The 20,987-nt window shown below is 36.9% G+C and overlaps 1 protein-coding gene across 1 annotated transcript in view; it reads left to right on the top strand.

The window, feature by feature from the left end:
* Nucleotides 1–1,586: 1,586 nt before the first annotated feature.
* Nucleotides 1,587–20,987, top strand: part of Slc30a9 (solute carrier family 30 member 9) — an 86,366-nt gene continuing 66,965 nt past the window's right edge. The window contains 3 exon segments of the mRNA XM_074042349.1: nt 1,587–1,746; nt 1,749–1,842; nt 11,150–11,317. Coding sequence (XP_073898450.1) covers nt 1,654–1,746; nt 1,749–1,842; nt 11,150–11,317 — 355 coding nt within the window. The 5' untranslated portion in view covers nt 1,587–1,653.

Here is a 20,987-nt window from a genome sequence, read left to right as displayed (position 1 = left end):
TGTAAACACCAAGACAACTGCATAAGTATTTTGATCCAAGTTGGTTGAAACTTTATTATGAGATACAGCATTATGGAAGGTTAAACAAAATAACATGATCCATTTTATTCCTCAAACTTATTTGGTAAATTGAGGCTACTGAAGGTTAATAAAAATTAAGTCTCTAAATCAACTTACACCCCAGCTATATTAAGAAAAAGGAGAGTAAAAAAATAACCCACAGTGAAAATTTGGTATGCACCATCATTATGTTCTACACATTACATAGCTGTTATTAAAATTATTTTAACAACCTAGCACAACGTGTAGTTTTAGAGGCCCAAGTGATAAGAGTGCCTGCCTAGCAAGCATGAGGCTCTGAATTCAAACCCCAATACCGCAAAAAAAAAAAAGAAAAAGAAAACGAAAACGAAAATGAAAAAAGAAAGAAAATATTTAAAAGAAAAGTCGTATTGAACAAAGGTTAATGGATACTTTACATACATTTACCGTAAAATTAGAGTTAAGCCTTTACATATTTGATACCAAGATGAATTTGTTAAATTTGCTTACCATTGTGATTTTTTTTTCACTTCACTCATCTAATTATATTTATGTCAATCAGTATAAGAATGTGTTGATGCTCTTAAAACTAGGAACATAATTGTTCAAATCCCAGTCCCACCAAAACAATAAAAAACCAACCAAAACAAAACAAAAACTAAGAACTATTAACTTCTCCTTGAAAAAGTTATTTTGTAATAATACAGTTTAGCGACTCAGATGGACTTTGCATTTCATTCAAGTAATTGATTCGTGCTAGGCATTGTTTTAGCCTCTTGGGTATAGCATGGATTCCAGCATCATGATGTTTATTTTCTATTCTGGAAGACGGTAAACAAAATGACAAATACATAGGTAATTTCAAGTAGCGATAAGCGTTTTGAAGAAAAGTATACGCGGCAACGAGGTGAAGAAGAATCATGCCAATTAGGGTGGCCAAAGAAGGTCTTAACCTGAATGAGCTTTTTAGAGGTGAAGTGAACCCCGAAGTCAATACTGCTGGGCTTCTTTCTCCCGGGGACTACACTGTTTCGCAATCGTTATACCTTCGTTCACCCCCACGTATCAAGAAATACAATAGCGCTAATTTTATTACATTACAGCCGAGAATGTGAGGTTCGAAAATTAGCAAGGCAAGTTAAGTGATTCCGAAGGGTGTACTTGCCTTCCCGGTACCGAACACACGATGGTGTTACAGGGGAGTACAGTGGACGTGTTAGTCTCGGCTTGGGATGGTCTCGGGTCCTCTTCCCATTTCCAACACCATGGCTCAGGCTTCGAGCCCAGGAAGCAGAAAGAAGTAGGCAGCGGCATCAAAGGCTGTCACTTCGGCTGCTAAGATGCAAACAATTTGGGAGATAATTCCCAGGCAGGCTCAAAAATACAGAAGCGAAAAGTACACAAGTTATTGTAGTCACCTTAACTCCATCGGTAGCCACGCCCTCCCCATGCAGGCGGGGTCTGCGCTGGAAAGGCCTCGCGATTGGCGCTTAGTGCACTACGTCACTTCCGCTGACTCCGCGGCGGGTGTTGCTAAATGACGCCTCGATTTCCGGGTCGTTGAGGCCGCCTGCGGCGGCGCGGACGTCGCTATTAGCTGGTGTCCAGTCTATGGAGTCAGTTGGTGCGGGTGGCGGCGCGGAGGGTGGAGGTGGTGTCCGAGTGGGGGCCTCTGCCCCGCCAGGATGTTACCGGGCCTGGCCGCCGCCGCTACTGCGGCCCACAGATGTAGCTGGTCCTCCCTGTGCCGGCTCCATCTACGCTGCAGGGCGGCCGGCCGCAGCTCCAGCGACCGCCTGGGTGAGTGTCCGGCGCGGGCGGCGGGGTCTGCGAAAGCCGAAAGGGCCTGGCAGGGCTGGGCGATCGGCGTCTGGCCTTAGGCAGTTCGCCAGCTTGTCCTTCCCCAGTGCCAGTCTGCCTTTCTGGCCTCCGTTCTCCCAGACCAGTCCGCTTGCCCTGCGAGGTCCTGAGCCTGCCTCCGCCTGCCGTCCCAGCACTGACCCCGCCGCGGGGTCGCACCTCAGAAGCCCCCAGCTCTGGGCCAAACAAAGCGTTACGTGCGTCTCGCGGGGACCTGGTAGAAATGGCGGATTCCGCAGTTTCAGGGTCTTTGGAGCTCACGTACTCACTTTAATTTAGCACTTTGGTCTGAGATACTCTTGCGCTGCTGCTTTTCTCGTTCTCCCGACTCGTTTCCTTAAATTTCCTAAAAGAGAAGTGTGGACATGTAACATTACAGATCTTAAGAAGTAAGAGGTTATCTCACAGTCATTGAATAACCCCAGTTTCAGACCGTAGGACCTAACTTCTAAGTTCTGTTGAACCATCTTTGTGGTGAAAAAGTGTCTACTGGAACTATGACCCAGACAAAAGGGTGGTTTGTGAGAATTTTCTTGTCTCTCCGTCAGCATTCTTTTCTGACTCAAATTTACGTTGTTCGAGAAGTTCCAAAATGCCATTGAATATGTACTTTCCATTCCTGTTCACCTTCCTTTTTGCCATAGTTTGACACCGAGAAGTGATGGGAACCCTGAGGGAGAAGAGAGGACTAAATCCACCCTTAATCTAATCCACCAGATTCTTGGGAATTGCAAAGAGTATTTACAGAAGCATTTTTCTGAAATTCACGTTTCGAAAGCTTGTGGCATATTTGTGACTTGACAATAGAAGTCGGAAGTTGCAGTCATGGACATTTTTAAGTAGTGTAAGCCTTAGTAAGCTCCTGTGCTATGCAAAGAAGGATATATTCGTAGCTTTAATTTGCGATAAATGTAAGAACTGGCTTTAAAAATTTCAAAAGAATTTATTGTAGCATCACTGTTGGTTTTTCCTATCTCTGATTGTCTTATGAGCAGACTGAATCCGAACTCCAAAATTCCCAATTAAAGTTTCTAACATAATTGCTTTTATTGACAAAGCAGTTTTGGTATTTTGCACTGAAATTACATATAGTGGCTGTCAGATTTAGTCTAAAATGCCCTGTAGGTGTTGGTAAAGGAGTTGAAATAGTGTAATTTGTAATCCCTAATCCCTATAGCTGCCATCATGTTGAAAATTGTAGGCTTTTTGTCTCATCTGCCTGTGAAATCATGACAGTAATTACCTATCTCACCAGTCAGAATGACTTTGCAAAGTTCTTTGGAATGTTTATTACTACAAAAATTTTAAATGTATTTTCACATTTATAAAACGCTAGATTTAAAAAATAACCTTGTTTGTGGGAATTTAGTTTCAATAGTACTGAAACACTGTTTCAAAGGGCAGCCATAATTATAGTGAAATTTAAAAGCCATTTAAAAAATACTATTTAAGTTGCATGCATGTAATATAAAAGACTAATGAAGAGCTTTTGAGAAAAAAATCCGAAATGTTTTCCTTTGAGAAGAAGTAAAGTTTAGGCTTCTGAAATGCCTGTGTGTCTGGGAAAGGTTCTAAAGAATAAAGAGAGGAGGAAATCTTGAGGGAAACAAGGTCCACTGATTGGGTACTTACAGATGAGAAACACCTGTAAAGTCAACAAAATGAAAACAGTATCCAAGAGGAGCTGTCCAAAAGAAACAGGAGCCTCATGTAATTTTGAGTTTTCTGGTAAAGGTGAAATTAGATGAAATAAATTTTAATACCTTTTACCCAACATTAAAAATATTTCAGCATGCAATCATAAAAATTACTGTGCTTTTTTTTTTTTTTTTTATTAAGTCTTCAAAATCCATTGTATAGGCTGGGTTCTGGTGGCTCATGTAATCCTCACTACTCAGGAGAGATCAGGAGGATCGTGGTTCAAAGCCAGACCCTGTCTTGAAAATGCCCAACACAAAACAGGGCAAACAAAGTGGCTTAAGCCCTAGAGCACCTGCCTAGCAATCATGAGGCCCCTGGAGTTCAAACCCCAGTGCCGTGCCCTCCCACACCCCCCAAAAACTCCAGGGTATGTTTTACACTTACAGCACTCAGTATATAAGTGAACTAACTGCACTCAGTGTATAGTGACTATTAGATAGTGTAGCTATAGAGTTAGTATCCCTAACTTATAAAGAATTTTAATAAACCAGTGCACATTCCAGTAGAAAAATGGGCAATTAAAATGAATGAGTTCATGAAGAAGTTCTGGTGCCAATAGAAATGCAGAAATGTTCCATATTAACTGAATAGCATAGATATGTATGTTTAAAGGATTTTTACTACTCACTGCCTATCTTGTATTGGCTAAAATTTTCATAGTAATTGTGCCCCATATTAAAGGTGCAGGAAAACAGGAGCTCATACTGCTGATGGGGAGCATGTAGTTAACAGCATTCTAGGAGGTTAGATATTCTTTTGAAGGAGTCATGTTGTCTTCTTTTACATATTTCTTGTGTTTCTGTGTTATTTATGCATCTGTTGGCATAGATCTCTCCTACTTTATATGAGGGTCTTCTTAATCAGTAGCCTTCTCTTGAGGGCTCAATTCCCGCAGCCACTCAAGTTATAAACTGCAGTTAACCACATCAACGCAAAAACAAACCAGATACACAACTAGTACAAAGACCTATAAACACTCACTACACCGCCAATAACAACAATAATGAAAGGGACAAAAAGAGTAAAGACTAAAAAGAAAGGAACATAAATAATATAGGTTAAACTGTTGTTTTGCTTAAGTCTTGTGGAGATGCAGGGAAGTGCTGGTATCGCTACTGTACTTTCTTTTCTCCAAAATAAACTCTTCTTATTCTTTGTGTAAAAAGAAATTTAAAAGGCTTATGCTTTTTAACGAACAATTCCACGTAAAAGTATTTATTTTGAATTAATAATCAGATACGTATTAAAATGTGTACAGAAGTACACATTACATTAAAAAATTGTAGCTTATTTATAGTTAAGAGTTAAAAACTGAAGTATATTATGGTGGACTTACAGACTGATGATACTTGCAACCATTGTTTTTTAAATCATAATTTAGAAGAATAGTGACATGGAAAAATACTGCTGATGTATTATTAGGTAAAAGTGGAGAAAATACAATAAACTATATACTGCGACATTAAAAATATTTTTGTGTTTTCCAAATGATCTACTATAAACATAAACTTCTAAATAATAAAAAATAGTTTCTGTAGTAAATATATCTTTTTTTTAAAAAGTTCCTTTGGCCTTACGTGAAGCACATGTTTACTTTGTTAACGTATTTATACTTTGCCTCATTTGATACAAATTTGAGATTGGAAGATGCTTCTTCAAATACTACATACCAAATTAATAGATACATGGTTTTGCTTAAATCTGAGATTAATAAAAGTATAATTTTTAAAGAAAGAGGAATGAAACCTTTGTATATTACACTTACTCTAATCTGCTGGTATTTATTACCATAAGGAAACTAGGCTGAGACTTTAACTTTTATTCCCAGCAGAGGTCCCTTCCTTCTATCCTCTTTAAATAACTGAAAATAGTTAAGTTAGAATAGAATAGGCTGATTCTATGTAGACCAAGTTAATGTTAGAATTTCTTGTACTTAACTATAAAGTGAAGCTAGCTATAATAGGTAGGGGTTTTGTGAATGAGGATCATTCAACAAAGTGATGCCAGGCATTATCCTGGCCAGTAGTATAGTACTGAACATGACAGATGTGGTTTTCACCTTTATTGAGTAGATATCCAAAATAAGAAAACATATCTAAAATGTCGTGAACGAGAAAAGCCAGAGTGATGGGCTAGAAGTGTAGCCAGGAGGGGGCATTTCCAGATGCGCTGGCCTGGAACACAGCTTTTCCGTAGTGGTGGGGGGTAATGACTGAGCTAAGGCAAGACAGATGAAAATAAGTAAGCCAGGTGAAGATCTAGGGGAAAGAGCAATCTGCCCAGAGTGAAGAGGAACCACAAGTGCTAGTCTTCCGCATAAGGAAACCTGCTGGGGCTGTGGAAAGGTTTGGTGGGATGAAATGAAGTTTGAGAGCTGTTAGAGCTTTCCAGATTAAAAAAATAAAAAAAGTATTGTTTTAAAAATACACTGTGATTGCTGTGTGGAGGATAGATTGGGGGAGATAACTAATAATCGAGGCAAGCAAAGTTGTATTAGGACCACCCTGGTTAGCAATGGAGATGGAGAGAAATAGATGGATTTAAGATATGTTTTGGAATGTAAACTTGATATTATATAAACCTTTTAGCACAATGGTACTTGGTAAATCCTTAATATGTGAAATGTTTTCGTCACTTTTACTTTTTCTCTTCCCTCCCTTCCTCCCTCCCTCCCTTTCTCTTGCTGTATCACCCAGGCTGTCACAAATTGAATTGTGTAGTACATGCTGGCACCAAACTCAGCATCCTCCTGCCTCAGCCTCCTGAGTGCTGGGATTGCATGCTGTTTTTACTTTTTCTAAGCAAATGTCCAAAGTAGTTAAGCATGACTATAGAGACGTATGTCAAGATGCAGTACAGGAAGTTGTCAACATCTCCAATTGTTTCCTTACTCAAAAAAAGGATAACCTGGGCTGGTGGTATGGCTCAAGTGATAGAGCACCTGCCTACCTAAGTGTGAGGCCTTGAGTTCAAACTCCAAGTATGCCCCTCAAAAAAAGATGACCTGTTCCTTACTCTGGTCTTGAGAAAAATCACATTAGCCAGTCTTCTAGGCCACGCTTTTCTGTGTAGGTCAAACTTCTACTTCCTAGATTTTCTTGCAATTTTGGCTAGCTGAAAGTGTAAAAGTAACCTGGGGATATCCAGTGTATTGCTACTACACAGAATGTTACAGGTTGTGACAATGAGTTAATAAGACATTGATTAAGTCCCAGATAATTTAGCAATGGATATATTTTTAGTTTCCTCTTATTTCGGATATTTTTAAAATACAAAAAAGTAGAAGGTATGAAATAAAAATTATTTATAATGCAGATGTTTCACCAGATTTTAAATAGCTGAAACCATACTACATTAGTCTCCTGCTTTTTTCATGCACCAGGATGTTATTCCTTCTTATTAAAAGTTTTTAATAAATACAGAATGAAAGTGTAGGAACCTGTCATAATCATTCTTCCGTTATGGAACATTTAAGTTGCTTCTGTTTTTTTCCCAGTGATAATACTATGAAGAATAGTCTTCACAGTCTATATTGTTATGCATTTTAAATTCATACTTAGTAACTCTTTGAAAGTAAGTGTGACAATTAGTTTTTAGAAAAAAAAAAAACTATTGAAATAGCCTCTTAGGTAAGAAGATCTATACCTGCAAGATGTAGGCTACAAACTTGATTCTGCCCCTGCAATTAGTCAGAAATTAACTCAAACCATAAGATATCTTTTGGTTTGTTTTCAGTTGTTCTTGCCAAAGCAACATATACAGTTTGCATGTGAGAAAAGGATTTTCTTTTTGTTGTTTTTTAAAGTCTGAATAAGGACACATGAGGCCACATTTTTTTTCTGAAAACCAAAGTTCAGTGGTAGTTGACACATCAGATTGAGAGGAGAGGACAAATGGTGTCAGTAGCAATGGTCATTAGGAGCTGCAGAGGAGGTAACAGTAAACTAAAAGAGATTTGCCATGACTAGACCTATGATTGTTAGGACTAGACTCATAAGATACCAATAACTCTGCAATCTTGATGAAGAACAGCCCACATATATAGCAATAAGAATGTCTTTGCTCAGGTCTGTAGAACAGTATGTGTCAAACTAAAATCCTGTATGTAGCTTATTTTAGATGTCAGCATGAAGAAAGGTTATTAATATTGGGTCCTATTTTTTTTAACTGTTTTTCTTCTTTTTTTAATAAAATATAGTTTACAAGTGAGTTTTTTTGTTAAATCAGGTTTATTTATTATTATTAGCATATTATAATTGTATAGGGGTACATTATGATATTTACTTAAGTGCTTACAGTATATCTTAGATTCACCCCTTCCATCTTTTTCCTTTATCCCTCTCCCTCTTCTTAGAACAGTTTAAGCAGCTTTCATTGTTCTGTTTTCATACATGAATACAAAATGCTTCCACCATATTCACCCTCCTTCACCCTTTCCTTATGCCCTCTCCCTCCTACTGTTTTTTTTTTACTATTTTTCTGTCAGTTAGAAATAATGACCTCAGCAATTCATTCTACAGATGGATGTGTTTCTACCACTATGATGTCAGTATTATATTTGCTTTATTAAGTCACATGTGGTTCTATGTAACTTTTAGACTAGAAATAGCTTTTAGTTTTGTATTAATGATAAATGTATACTTTTAAAGTTGGTGATACCTGAAATTCTACTGAGGTAAAAATTAAGGACATTTCAAAACAGCTATTACTAGGATGGTGTCAGAAGAATTTGAAGAGACCCCTGCTGGCCAAAAATAGGACACTTTAAGCATTACTCAGGATAATGGTTAAAATGGATTAAAATATATCAAACAATGTTTAACTATGAAATTGTAATGATGCACTATCTAAACTGTGTCACCACTGCAGTATGGTAATAAACTTACTATTTTGAGAATTGGTAACTAAAAAGAAAGCATTAAACATTTAGCCTGACTTGTACATAAGCTATGCTACTAAGATAACCAAATATATGAGGGGATTTTCTCTTTGTAAAGGTATTCTGAGTAATGAATGAAGAAGTAATAAAGTTAGAATATCACCATTTTGTAACTAACTAGTGAGTAAATGGTTCTAGGCATAGGCATTGAGCAAAAGTAAAGACTACTCTTACAAACAAACAATCAGATATTGTGACTTTTTTGGTAGTTGTTTTGTTTTTGTAATACTGGGGGTGGAACCCAGGCCTTGGGCATGTTAGGCGAGGTCTGTACACATTAGTGTGGCTCTTGGTAAAAGACCTCATCACTACTTAAGAGGTGGCACTCTTGTGAACCTGAATTTAGATGAAGCCTTTACATCCATTGATTTAGAAAACATTAAGAACAGTAGGTTAAACAACACCATGGGAATTCAATCAGCAAAATTCAGAGTAGGAAACTACCGTACAAAAATTTGTAATATTAACAACCTGGTTTCTTCAGAATTTAAAAGTGCAGTTTAAAAAACTGTTCTGTAGCTTAAAAGAGATTTAAAACAGATCTCAGTCACAGTGTGTGGTGCTTGGATTTGTTCACATAGAAACTGGAAAAAAATTTTAACAAGTGTACATTTGAAATTGAGGATTTTTGGTATTTGATGTTAAGGACTTTTTTTTTACTTGAAATGGTGTTCTGGTTTTGTTTAAAAAGTTCTTAGACATATATACTGAAATATTTATGAATGAAATTTTATGTTTGAGATTTGGTTCAAATTTGGTGGTATAAAGGTGTTGGTGCAGGTAAATATGAGACAAGATTGACTATAGTTGATAATTTTTGTAGGTAGGCAAGTGAGTACTGTTTTTTCTGCCTTTGCTTATGTTTGAACTTCAGTAAAATGTTTTAAAAACCAATGATAACCTTGAAAGAAGGTCTAGCATTAAGTCACAGAAACAAGTCATCTTCTGAAGGATTTGTGTGTGTGTGTGTGTGTGTGTGTGTGTGTGTGTGTGTGTCTGTGTCTGTCTTGCTGGGGTTTGAAAATTGCTAGGCAGGTGCTCTATAGCTTGAGCAATACCTGCAGTCATGAGGAAGGATTTTTAGACTCTAATCACTATTTAAACATCCTAGCACAAACTCTATAAAAGTATTTCATCAGTGGATGAAAAACAGTGGTGGCACTGTGGTTCAGAGGCATAGGGAGCATTTACACCCATCTTTCTTAGGGAGAGGGGCAGGGCTCACCTTCTGATTTACTAAGCATTTCTTGTTTCTGCTCTTACTGCCCTCCCCATGCAGAAGTCACATGTAATGGTAGAAAGAGGGTGAAAACTCAAACCTACTATGGTGTGTAGAGGTGGGGCCTCTGGGAGGTGATTAAATTAGGTCATTAGGGTAGCACTCCAGAGATTGAATCCTGGGAACTTTATAAGGAGAGGAAGAAAGGCCAGAGAGAGAGAGAGAGATACACACTCCTCCTAGGGGCCCCTTGCAAGAGCCAGCACCATGTTGTTTGCACTGTGTACTTCCAGAACTGTGAGCCAAAATAAGTCTCTTTTCTTTAAAATAAAAATTTTAAAAGTGTCAAATTGTCCTTGTTAAGTGGTAATTACAAAAGATATTTTGAATAGGGCTGACAAGTGAGAACAACCAGTGGTCATAGTGAAGGAAATGTGTTTCCAGAGCGTTAATTTTTTTTGATGAGACTCAGCTTTAGCCCTTGCTTTACCAGTTAATTTTGCTAGTAAGTCATGTCTTAATATGCAGGAATCTTCCATTGTTATATTTTATTTACTCAGTCTTTAAGAAATAGATGCAAATGACCAAAAACTTACTGAGCGTTTGACAATTTCTCAAGTAAATGAAAGAATAAGTTGGCATCCAAAAAAGAATTATCCATGATATGGTTTTATTATTTCATATAAAACTTTAGAAAATATAAGTGTATCTAGATAGTTTTTTAGTTCTTTCAAAAAGAATTCTAATACTCATAGTAAAAAATAAAAGAGGAAGAGGAGGGTACTTTTCTGTTACATCAATACAGTTGTGGAATATATTTTCCCTCTGTGTTTTAGTCCTCTAAAGCCTATAGTCACCCCTGATGCAGCTGCTTCTTAATTAGTCTCCTGTTCTTCTCCCAATTAAAATTTCCATATACTGGGGCATCTCACCAAATGTTGACCGAATTATCTGATTAAAAATCAGTGACAGTATGAATGACTGATTAATATAATTCATTTATTGATTGTGAAATGAGGGAATCTCCCAAATAGTAGAAAGAGGACACTAGATAATTTTGAGTAAGGACCCCCCTTGACCTTCATCCACCCAGAGTCCTCCATTCTGAAAATACATTATGCCAGCTTTTTAAAAGCATGCAGCTAATATGCAAAATAAAGAATAATATGTACTAGACATCTTTCAGAATAGCTGAATATGAATGTTTTATTTGATTTTATATATTTTAAAGTTTCAAAATTTATAAATTAGAGAAAAATTAAAATATTGTCTGTTTTTAATTTACAACATGTGATCCCTGTATAACTAAGGAGATACCTCCAGTGGAGAAGGTGGCCTGTTAATTGTGCTTCTCGGAGTTGGTTTGAAATTAACTTTTTTTCTTTTAGGATGGCAGAATTTAGTGACATTTGGAAACTTTGCATACATGGTTCCATATACACGCCCATGTATTTGTGCACTGAGTCAAGTAAAGTTGTACTCTACAAATGTTCAGAAAGAAGGACAGGGATCACAAACTCCTAGAGTTGAAAAAGTACCATCATTTGATGAAACAGGTAATGTAAATTTTCTTAAATCTTTTTTTCCTGTATATTGGAATAGTTTGTGCAAAATTGTTTGTTCCTTGTAAAACTATCTGGGTTGATCTTTTCTTTATGGGAGCTATTAAACTGCTGATTTAATTACTTTAATTTTTCTATTTTTTAAAATTCAGTTTTGGTTCTATTTTTTTCTAGGAATTTATCTACTTTAAAAAAAAAATCTTCTGGTGGTACTAGAGTTTGAACTCAGGGCCTCTGGCTTGCTAGGCAGGTGCTCTACTACTTGAGCCACTCTCCCAACCCTTTTTGCTTTCTTTATTTTTCAGATAGGGTCATGTGTTTTTTGCCCAGGGCAGACCTGGACCTTGATGTTTCTATTTATGTTCCCAAGGAGCTGGGATGGCAGGTACATACCACTATGCCCCGTTTATTGGTTGAGATAGGGTTTTGCTAACTTTTTGCCTAGGTTGGCCTCAAACTGTAATCTTCTGACCTCTGCCTCCCAAGTAGCTGGGATTACAGATATAAGCCACTGTGTCTGCCCTTAAACAAAAATTTTTATTTATTGGTATAGAGTTCATAGTATTCTTTGTTTACTCTTGCTTACATATGTGGTTATACCCTATTTTTATTCCTAATGATGTTTGCTTTATTTTTAAAAGATGAACCTTGTTAGAACTTTGTCTTTTATTATTTTTCAATTGTTAATATTTTTACTTAGAGCCATTGTATGGTGTTTTATTTCCTATTTTAATTTCTACTCTTTAGTTATAGCTTCCTTTCTCCTTTGTGTTTATCCTTTCATTTTTTGATTAGCTATTAAATACCTTGCTCATAATATTGAGCCTTTTTTGAAGTAGACATTTAAGTTATAACCTATTACAAGTTTTGATATGAAGTATTTTTATTTTTGTAGTTCTAAATGTGTTCTAATTTCTATTATGATTCTTCTTTGACTTCAGTTGTTAAAATAGTATTTTAGGTTTCCAGATGTATGGAATTTTTCTAGTTATCTTTCTGTTATTAAACTTAATTGTATTGTGGTAAAATGTAGTCTGTATGATTAAGTCATGAAATTGGAGCCTAATATTTTAGCTTATCATTTGGTAGATTTTTCTAAGTGGCCCTTGTGTTTGAGAATAATGTATATTTTTTATTGCTAGTGACAATGTGTATATATGTCAATTTCAATTTTTAATTTTGCTGTATTGATCTATATACTGCTTTTAAATAAATATCTATTAGTATAGCTATTCAAGAGGTGAAGATCAGGGATGATCATGGTTTGAGGGCAGCTCAGGCAAAAAATTAATAATTAAGCCTGATGTGGTAGAGCACATATAATCCCAGCTATATAGGATACCCTTGTGGTCGCAAGGGTATCTGGGGTAAAATATGTGAGACCCTATCTGAAAAATATCCTACAACAAAAGGGCTAGATGCATTGCTCAAGTGGTAGAGTGCTTACCTAGCAAGTACAAGGCCCTGTGTTCAAACCCCAGTACCACCCCCAAAATCTATTATTAAAATAGAGTATATAACTTCACGTTTGTGTGGAAGTTGTATATCCTCTGTTTGTACTGTAAAGATAATAGGTTTAAGTTCCTTCTGAAAAATACAAAGAATTTAGAATGTTCTAATTCTGATCACCACCTCCCAATTTACATGCTGTTTGTTGGCTGATATTTTGTGACTATTTACTCTTTCCGTTCTATAAAATATACATTGTTAATTGTTTTGGTTCTTCCAAAATCTTTGTTAAGCTTTTAAAAAGAATTTCTCTCATCCGTGTGCTGGTGACTCACATCTGTAATCCTGGCTACTTGGGAGGCTGAGATTGGGAGGACCGCAGCTTGAGGCCAGCCCAGGCAAATAGTTCTCGAGACCTCATCTCCAAAATAACCAGAGCAAAATGGCTGGAGATCTGGCTCAAGTGTTAGAGCACTTGCTTTGTAAGTGCAAAGCCCTGAGTTCAAACCCTAGTCCCCAGCTGGTGGAGTGGCTCAAGTGAGCGCCTGCTTAGGAAGCATGAGGCCCTGAGTTCAAACCCGAGTACTGCCAAAAATGAACAAACAACCCCCCCCCCAAAAAAAAAATTTTTCCGATCTTTCTGTCTGACATGAACTTTTTAGAAGTTCCTTTAGGTGAAGTTAGGTTAAGAGTATTTTATGGTAAAGGCACATTAAGATGTTATTGCAGTGATTTTTGGCTTCTACTCTTGTTGCAAAGTTAGAAATCGTGTTATTAATTTTTTTTCTATTTGACTGCTTTTTAAAATTTGATTAACTTTACTTTGAAAGTTTTTTTTTTAATGTGAATGGCAGTATTACTACAAAGTAATGAGATATGCATTTCTTTATATTTATCCTACTTAAGATTTGTTGGGCTTCCTGGATCTGAGGATTATATTTCCTGTAGTTCTATAATTCTTTGTCATCATCTCTTCAGATATTATTTCTTCCCATTTCTGTATTATCTTTTTTCTGAAACTCCAAGTAGAAATGTTAAATCTTTTTTTCAGGCCTTCCACGTGCTAGCATTATTAATAATGCCGTATCTATGTTTTATGACTGTGAGTTGTTCATTTTCCATGCAGTTTTTGTGTCTTCAAACCATTTGATTTATCTGTGTTAAAGATGCTTTTGACACCAAGCCTAGAGGATAAAGCACCTAAAGGTGTTTCTTTTTTTTTTGACTGGGCTGGAGCAAAAGCCTTGTACATGCTAGGCCAGTGCTCTGTTGTGAGCTACATACATCCTCCACACCCACTACTTTACATTTTTTCAGTGACATTGGTCTGAATTCAGACCGCACACTTATGTTAAGGTTGACTTGTCCTTAGGATTTTTTCAGGGAAAATTTTTTTCTTTCCCCATTATTTAACATTAGAGTAGAGACAGGTGTGCTTCCTTACTGTTTCCTTCTGTGCGTTTTGTTTTTAGTGTAGTATGTATGTGGCTTTTTATCTGGGTGTCTTCTGTTAGATACCTTGTCTTGAATAGGGTGTTCTACAGCCCTTATATATGTGGAGGTAGACGCTCAAAGAATATAAGCTTCAACAGAAACAAATGAGGAGAAATGCTGGCTTTGGTCTGCTCATTTATTACATAAAAGTCCTAATTTCACTTGTTATTGTCTTCAGATCATTTTTTGTTGTTGTTAGATTACGGATGCATTTAAATAGTTTTTTTCTTCTTAAGGTATCTAGTTTGTCATGTAGCATTAAAAGAAGTTCTTTATTTTTTGGTTTATTCATTAATTTATCCAAGAACTATTTATTGAGCACATTTTTTATGACAGCAAATGAGAATACTCTGAGTTTATATTCACTTTATTACTAAGACAGAAAATGAAGCAAAAAAAATTCTATGGTAAGTACTGTGGTAAGAGGAAATTCATCATAGGAGGGACACCTGAGTCTTGAGTGGTTAAGAAAGATTTCCATAAGATGATATCTAACTAGGGATATGTAAGAAAAGTAGGTATTGGTGTGATGAACGGTGAAGAAAGGAGATAAAATTGTCTGGATTAATGAGTAGAGGACCTGGTGGTGGGGATAGTAGCATTAAAAGTACAAGTGATAAAATGGAAGCACTAGTCAAATCAGACTCTTGTTTAGGAGTTTGGACTTTGTTTTGTAGGTTGTGAATATATTGCAGTGTTTTAAGTACGGAAAGTACTTGATCAGATGTAGAAAGATCACTAATTGCAAAAGGACAGACAGAGTACAAAAAGGAACTCTGAAACCAGTAATAAAATGAGGGTTTAGCTATGCTAATTAACTGCTTTTTTTTTTTAAAGGATTAGATGAAATCAAGGGATCTATATAAAGGGACTGAGTAATTAGGACTTGGTGATTAAATTTAGAGGATGAAGGGGAGAGTCAGGTGAAGGATATTGTGTGATCACTGGATCTGGCAGTTGTGTAGATGATTTAAAAAATTACAGATATTAGAGTGAGGGCATGTTTTAATGAGATGATAGTAACTTGTTTTGGGAAATTTTAACAGATGCAGTGCCCAGTAGGTGGTTGGGCATCCAGTGAATCTTCTAGTCTCTGCATTATTTATACTACTGTTAGATATCATGCTGGATATCTCCATGGGATCTCTGCTTCCACTCTTGTCCTTCTGTAATCCATTTTCCATGTAGCCAGTGTGGTCTTTTTAAAAGTAGACATGTCACTTCCTTGGCTTCCAGTTGTCCATAGAACAAAGTCTAGACTGCTAGAAAGAAAGAAAAATTCATTGTCCTGGCTCTCAAAGTCTTCCCTTGCTTTTCTGGGCTCCATATTTAGCTCTGTTCTCTGCTACTGCTCTCTTACTTGCTCATCATTCTTCAATCAAACCAGTCTTCTGGTCAAGTTTTCTTGTTCTTAAAGGGTCTTTGCACCAGTTTCTGTTTCCCAGGTGCCCCTCTTCACATGGCAGATCCATCTTCTGGTTATTCACATTCTGGTTTAAATGTCATAGCTGTACAGAGTTTTTGTTTTGTTTTGTTTTCAGTATTGGGGTTTGAATTCAGGGCTTTGTGTTTCCGCATATGTTAGGCGGGTGCTGTACCACTTGAGCCATATCTTCAGCCCTTTCTGCTTTAGTTTGTAGAACTACTACTTTCAGGTTGTGGCATGCTTTTGGCCCATGGCCAGCATTGAACCACAATCCTCTTACCTCTCCTGGATTAAAGCTGTGAACTACTGCACCCAACTTGTTTATTGAGATAGGGCCTCACTAACTTTTGCCCAGCCTGTCCTCTAAACAAGATCCCCTCCCTCCATCTCTACTTCCTGCACAGCAGGGCATTTTTAAAAGTCAATCAAAAAAATTTTTTAAAAATTACTCAATCTAAAGTAGTCCTTCAGTCAGTCTTTAGTATTTCTCTAATGTAATTCTCTGCTTATGTAACAGTCCTGATTGATACTTTCAGTATTTTATTTATTTGTTCATGTTCCGCTTGTTGCATACCTCATGACAACAGAAACCTCAGTGCCTTACAAATGTTTGGTAAACATTTGTAAATGAGTGAGTGTGCAGAGTTCCAACCTGGAGATAAAGACTTAGGAGCTTTTTGCCTCACTCAGGCTGTAACTAACGCCATGGATGTGTCTGACACAGTGTGAAGCAGACTAGAGTGAGGAGATAAGACTTTCTCGTACACAATCCCCCAACTCAGTAAGGGACAGGCTGAGACTGCCAAGGAGACTTGAGAAGGAGTGACTGTTGAAAAACCAAGGAATAAATAGCATCAAATGAGAGTGCTTGAAGAATAATAAACGTTCTAAAGCTAGCTTTCCTTTCATTGGATGTCTCTTAGAAGAGAAGATTTTGATTCCTTGAGAAAGCTTATTCATTTTTTTTTCTTTTTCTTTTTCTTTTATTATTCATATGTGCATACAAGGCTTGGTTCATTTCTCCCCCCTGCCCCCACCCCCTCCCTTACCACCCACTCCACCCCCTCCCTCTCCCCCCCACCCCCTCAATACCCAGCAGAAACTATTTTGCTCTTATTTCTAATTTTGTTGTAGAGAGAGTATAAGCAATAACAGGAAGGGACAAGGGTTTTTGCTGGTTGAGATAAGGATAGCTATACAGGGTACTGACTCACATTGATTTCCTGTGCATGGGTGTTACCTTCTAGGTTAATTCTTTTTGATCTAACCTTTTCTCTGGTACCTGTTCCCCTTTTCCTCTTGGGCTCAGTTGCATTTAAGGTATCTGCCTTAGTTTCTCTGTGTTGAGGGCAACAAATGCTAGCTAATTTTTTAGGTGTCTTACCTATCCTCACCCCTCCCTTGTATGCTCTCGCTTTTATCATGTGCTCATAGTCTAATCCCATTGTTGTGTTTGCCCTTGATCTAATGTCCACATATGAGGGAGAACATACGATTTTTGGTCTTTTGGGCCAGGCTAACCTCACTCAGAATGATGTTCTCCAATTCCATCCATTTACCAGCAAATGATAACATTTCGTTTTTCTTCATGGCTGCATAAAATTCCATTGTGTATAGATACCACGTTTTCTTGATCCATTCGTCAGTGGTGGGGCATCTTGGCTGTTTCCATAACTTGGCTATTATGAATAGTGCTGCAATAAACATGGGTGTGCAGGTGCCTCTGGAGTAACCTGTGTCACAGTCTTTTGGGTATATCCCCAAGAGTGGTATTGCTGGATCAAATGGTAGATTGATGTCTAGCTTTTTAAGTAGCCTCCAAATTTTTCTCCAGAGTGGTTGTACTAGTCTACATCCCCACCAACAGTGTAAGAGGGTTCCTTTTTCCCTAAATCCTTGCCAACACCTGTTGATGGTGGTGTTGCTATTGATGGCTATTCTAACAGGGGTGAGGTGGAATCTTAGTGTGGTTTTAATTTGCATTTCCTTTATTGCTAGAGATGGTGAGCAGTATTTCATGTGTTTTTTGGCCATTTGAATTTCTTCTTTTGAGAAAGTTCTGTTTAGTTCACTTGCCCATTTCTTTATTGGTTCATTAGTTTTGGGAGAATTTAGTTTTTTAAGTTCCCTGTATATTCTGGTTATCAGTCCTTTGTCTGATGTATAGTTGGCAAATATTTTCTCCCACTCTGTGGATGTTCTCTTCAGTTTAGAGACCATTTCTTTTGATGAACAGAAGCTTTTTAGCTTTATGAGGTCCCATTTATGTATGCTATCTCTTAGTTGCTGTGCTGCTGGGGGAGAAACCTTATTCATGTCAGTGGTGTCTGTTTTTCATTCTTTTTCCTAAGCCTCATTCTTTCTTTGGGCTTGACTGTGTACTGTTAGCCAATTGCTTCTCTTTCTCTTGTGATGATGGAGAAATGCTGGGATAAACACTGATTGACAGTTGGATAATATCGGAGGAAAAAATGGAGAGTGTAATGAGTCCCTAAGTTCCATAATTAAGCATGTTTATTAGAATACAATAAAGGAAGAAGAAACAGATGAAATAATACAATTAGGGGCCATATTTGTTACAGTGCTCTTCACAGGTAAATATTGACTCAGCCAAAAATTGAATGTCGGTTTCATTATACAAAATTTAAAATTGACTTCTATAACCGGATTTTTTTCTGTGCTGACTGGAATAAGTGTTAGTTTAATTTTCTTACATTAGAAATACATTGTTTATTTACAGTTTTATTTTGGGATCCATGTTTTAAGATTTGCTTAGACCAAATTAGACCTTGTTAGCCATCAGACAGATACCCAGTAAATTGTTTGATTGAAAGAAAATTTGTATACTTACGGGTTTGAGATTGACTTTTGAATAATTCAAATCACATGACAAAGTCAGGAATAGCTCATTAAGAAGCAGAGCCTTGCTAAGGCATCCTTAAATTTTTAAGGAGCATTCAGATGTTTTAAATTTTAGTAAAATTAGCTTTAATTTTGCTTTTGATGGCAGATGTGTGGCAAACAGCCCGCATTTGCACTTAAAACAAATGTCTAGAGATATTCATGGATAGAATATCTGATCATTTATTGAAATTATAAAGATTCTACTCCAGCAATGTAGTATGAATTCATTAAGATAGTGATAGTGTACCAAATAAGTACTCACACATTCGAGCCATTTGCAAACCTTGTTTGTGCTTCATAACACGATATATTTAGTAACACCTGAACAGTTTGTAATGAGAATATTCAGAAGTTTCCATTTTAGAGCAAGTCATTTTATGTGATTTGGTTGATCATTGTTGAAAGGGGCTCTTTCTGTAGGTTTCAGTTGCTTAGGCAGTGAACATTAAAAACTTATTCTACCGTTTCCCTTCACCATTCTCTGCCCTGCTCTCTGTTTCCCAGTGTAAAATTTTGAAAATTGGTAAGATGATTTATTTTTTTGAAAATGGTCTCATCACGTAGCCCAGGCTGCCATCAAACTCACATCTTCTTGCCTCTGCCTCCTCAGGTGCGTACCATCATATCCAACCCAGCAATAGATTCTCAGTGGTGCACTTGCTTAGCATGTGCAAGGCCCTATGTTCAATCCCCATCATTACCCAAAAAAAATTACGTGTGGTTTTTCGCTTTTATTTCAAAGAGTTTTGCCTTTGTTAGTGCTTAGTCTGCTGGCATTTAATTCCTTCATAAAAGATTTTAAAGACGGTAAGTCAATAGATAGGCACAACTTCTGATCAAGATGACATCATGAATATATGCTTAGCATACCCATTCGTTCTACTCACTCAGTGGAGTGATAGGTAAGATATTTAAAAAAAAAAAAAGAAAGAAACTGGGCACCAGTAGTTCACGCCTGTAATCCTAACTACTCAGGAGGCAGAGATCGTGGTTTGAAGCCAGCCAGGGCAAGTAGTTCTCGAGAGCCTGTCTTGAAAAAACCCATCACAAAAAAGAGCTGGTGGAGTGGCTCATGGTGTAGACCCTGAGTTCAATCCCCAGTACCACAAAATAAATAAAATAACATTGAAAATATAGCTGAATTAAAAAGCTGTCCATTCTGTATCTATGGAAAGGAACAGATGCATCTGGGCTCTAGGTCTATAAGCAGGCAGTGGCAGCTAGAGGTGCAACCATATGCAGAAACAAGGGAAAGTAATTGGAATAATATACATGACATAGAGGAACAAAAAATGCCTAGAGTTTTATGTTGATCTAAATTACTCTAAAGAAGGAAAAATAGACATTATCACACATGTATAGATTAATGTCACTTAGTAGCCAGCCTACCAACATTAAAAAAGAATACTATTGCCTATAATCCTAGCTACTTAAGAGGCTGAGATTGGGAGAATCACAATTTGAGGCCAGCCCGGCCAAATAGTTCATGAGACCCCCATCTCCAAAATAACTAGAGCAAAGTAGACTGGAGGTGTGCCTCAAGCAGTAGAGCATCCGTTTTCCAAGCACAAAGCCCTGAGTTCAAATCCCAGTGTCACAAAAAAAATATATATATATATATATTTCTATAAGCTAGAGAGTAAACTCATATGGAAAAGATGGGATGAGATATAAAAGACAGTGAGGAACAAAAAATGGATAAAATGTGTTGGTAAATTTACATATTGATAATAGAAATAAAAAACACTTTTAAGGCTGGCAGAGTGGCTCAAGTGCTAGAGTGTCTGCTTAGCAGGTGTAGGGCCCTGAGTTCAAACTCCAGTGCTGCCCCCCAAAACCCACTCACTTAATATTTAATTCTAAAACTGCAATCAAGAGTAGTAAGATAAAAGAAGTTTTCAGTTGTTAAAAGCTTTATTTTTGTTCCAGATGAAGATAGAGATAGTAGTTGGTTAGAAAAACTTATAGGAGAGTATGTGTGTTAGCAGTAGAAATACAATCTTGTAAATTCCAAACCAGCAGTTGGGGAATAGAGTGGGAGGAGGATATGGAAAGTTGATTCAATCTAACAGATGGCAGAAAAGGTGAAATAAAAATAAATGCAAAAAAACAAGGATAGTACACTGAAAAACAGACAATAAGATAGTAAAGTCCAAATGTACCACAGTCAAGTGGTCAAATTTAACTGTGTTCCATATCATTTAAATTCACCCATGTTGTAAATTAGTATAAACAGTTAATTTTACTATGTTTTCAGAGACTTCCCTTATATTCTGGATCCTCTGCTATCTACCTGATAAGCACATTGCTCTCCCAATTATCTCGGTCTGTTATACCAAAAATTTTTCCTCTTTTTGTATCATTCCCACCTGTATGAAATACAATCAACTT

The sequence above is a fragment of the Castor canadensis genome, chromosome 9 (genome assembly GCF_047511655.1).
Source record: "Castor canadensis chromosome 9, mCasCan1.hap1v2, whole genome shotgun sequence".
NCBI classification, from domain to species: domain Eukaryota; kingdom Metazoa; phylum Chordata; class Mammalia; order Rodentia; family Castoridae; genus Castor; species Castor canadensis.
This window is presented reverse-complemented; position numbering and strand designations above follow the sequence as displayed.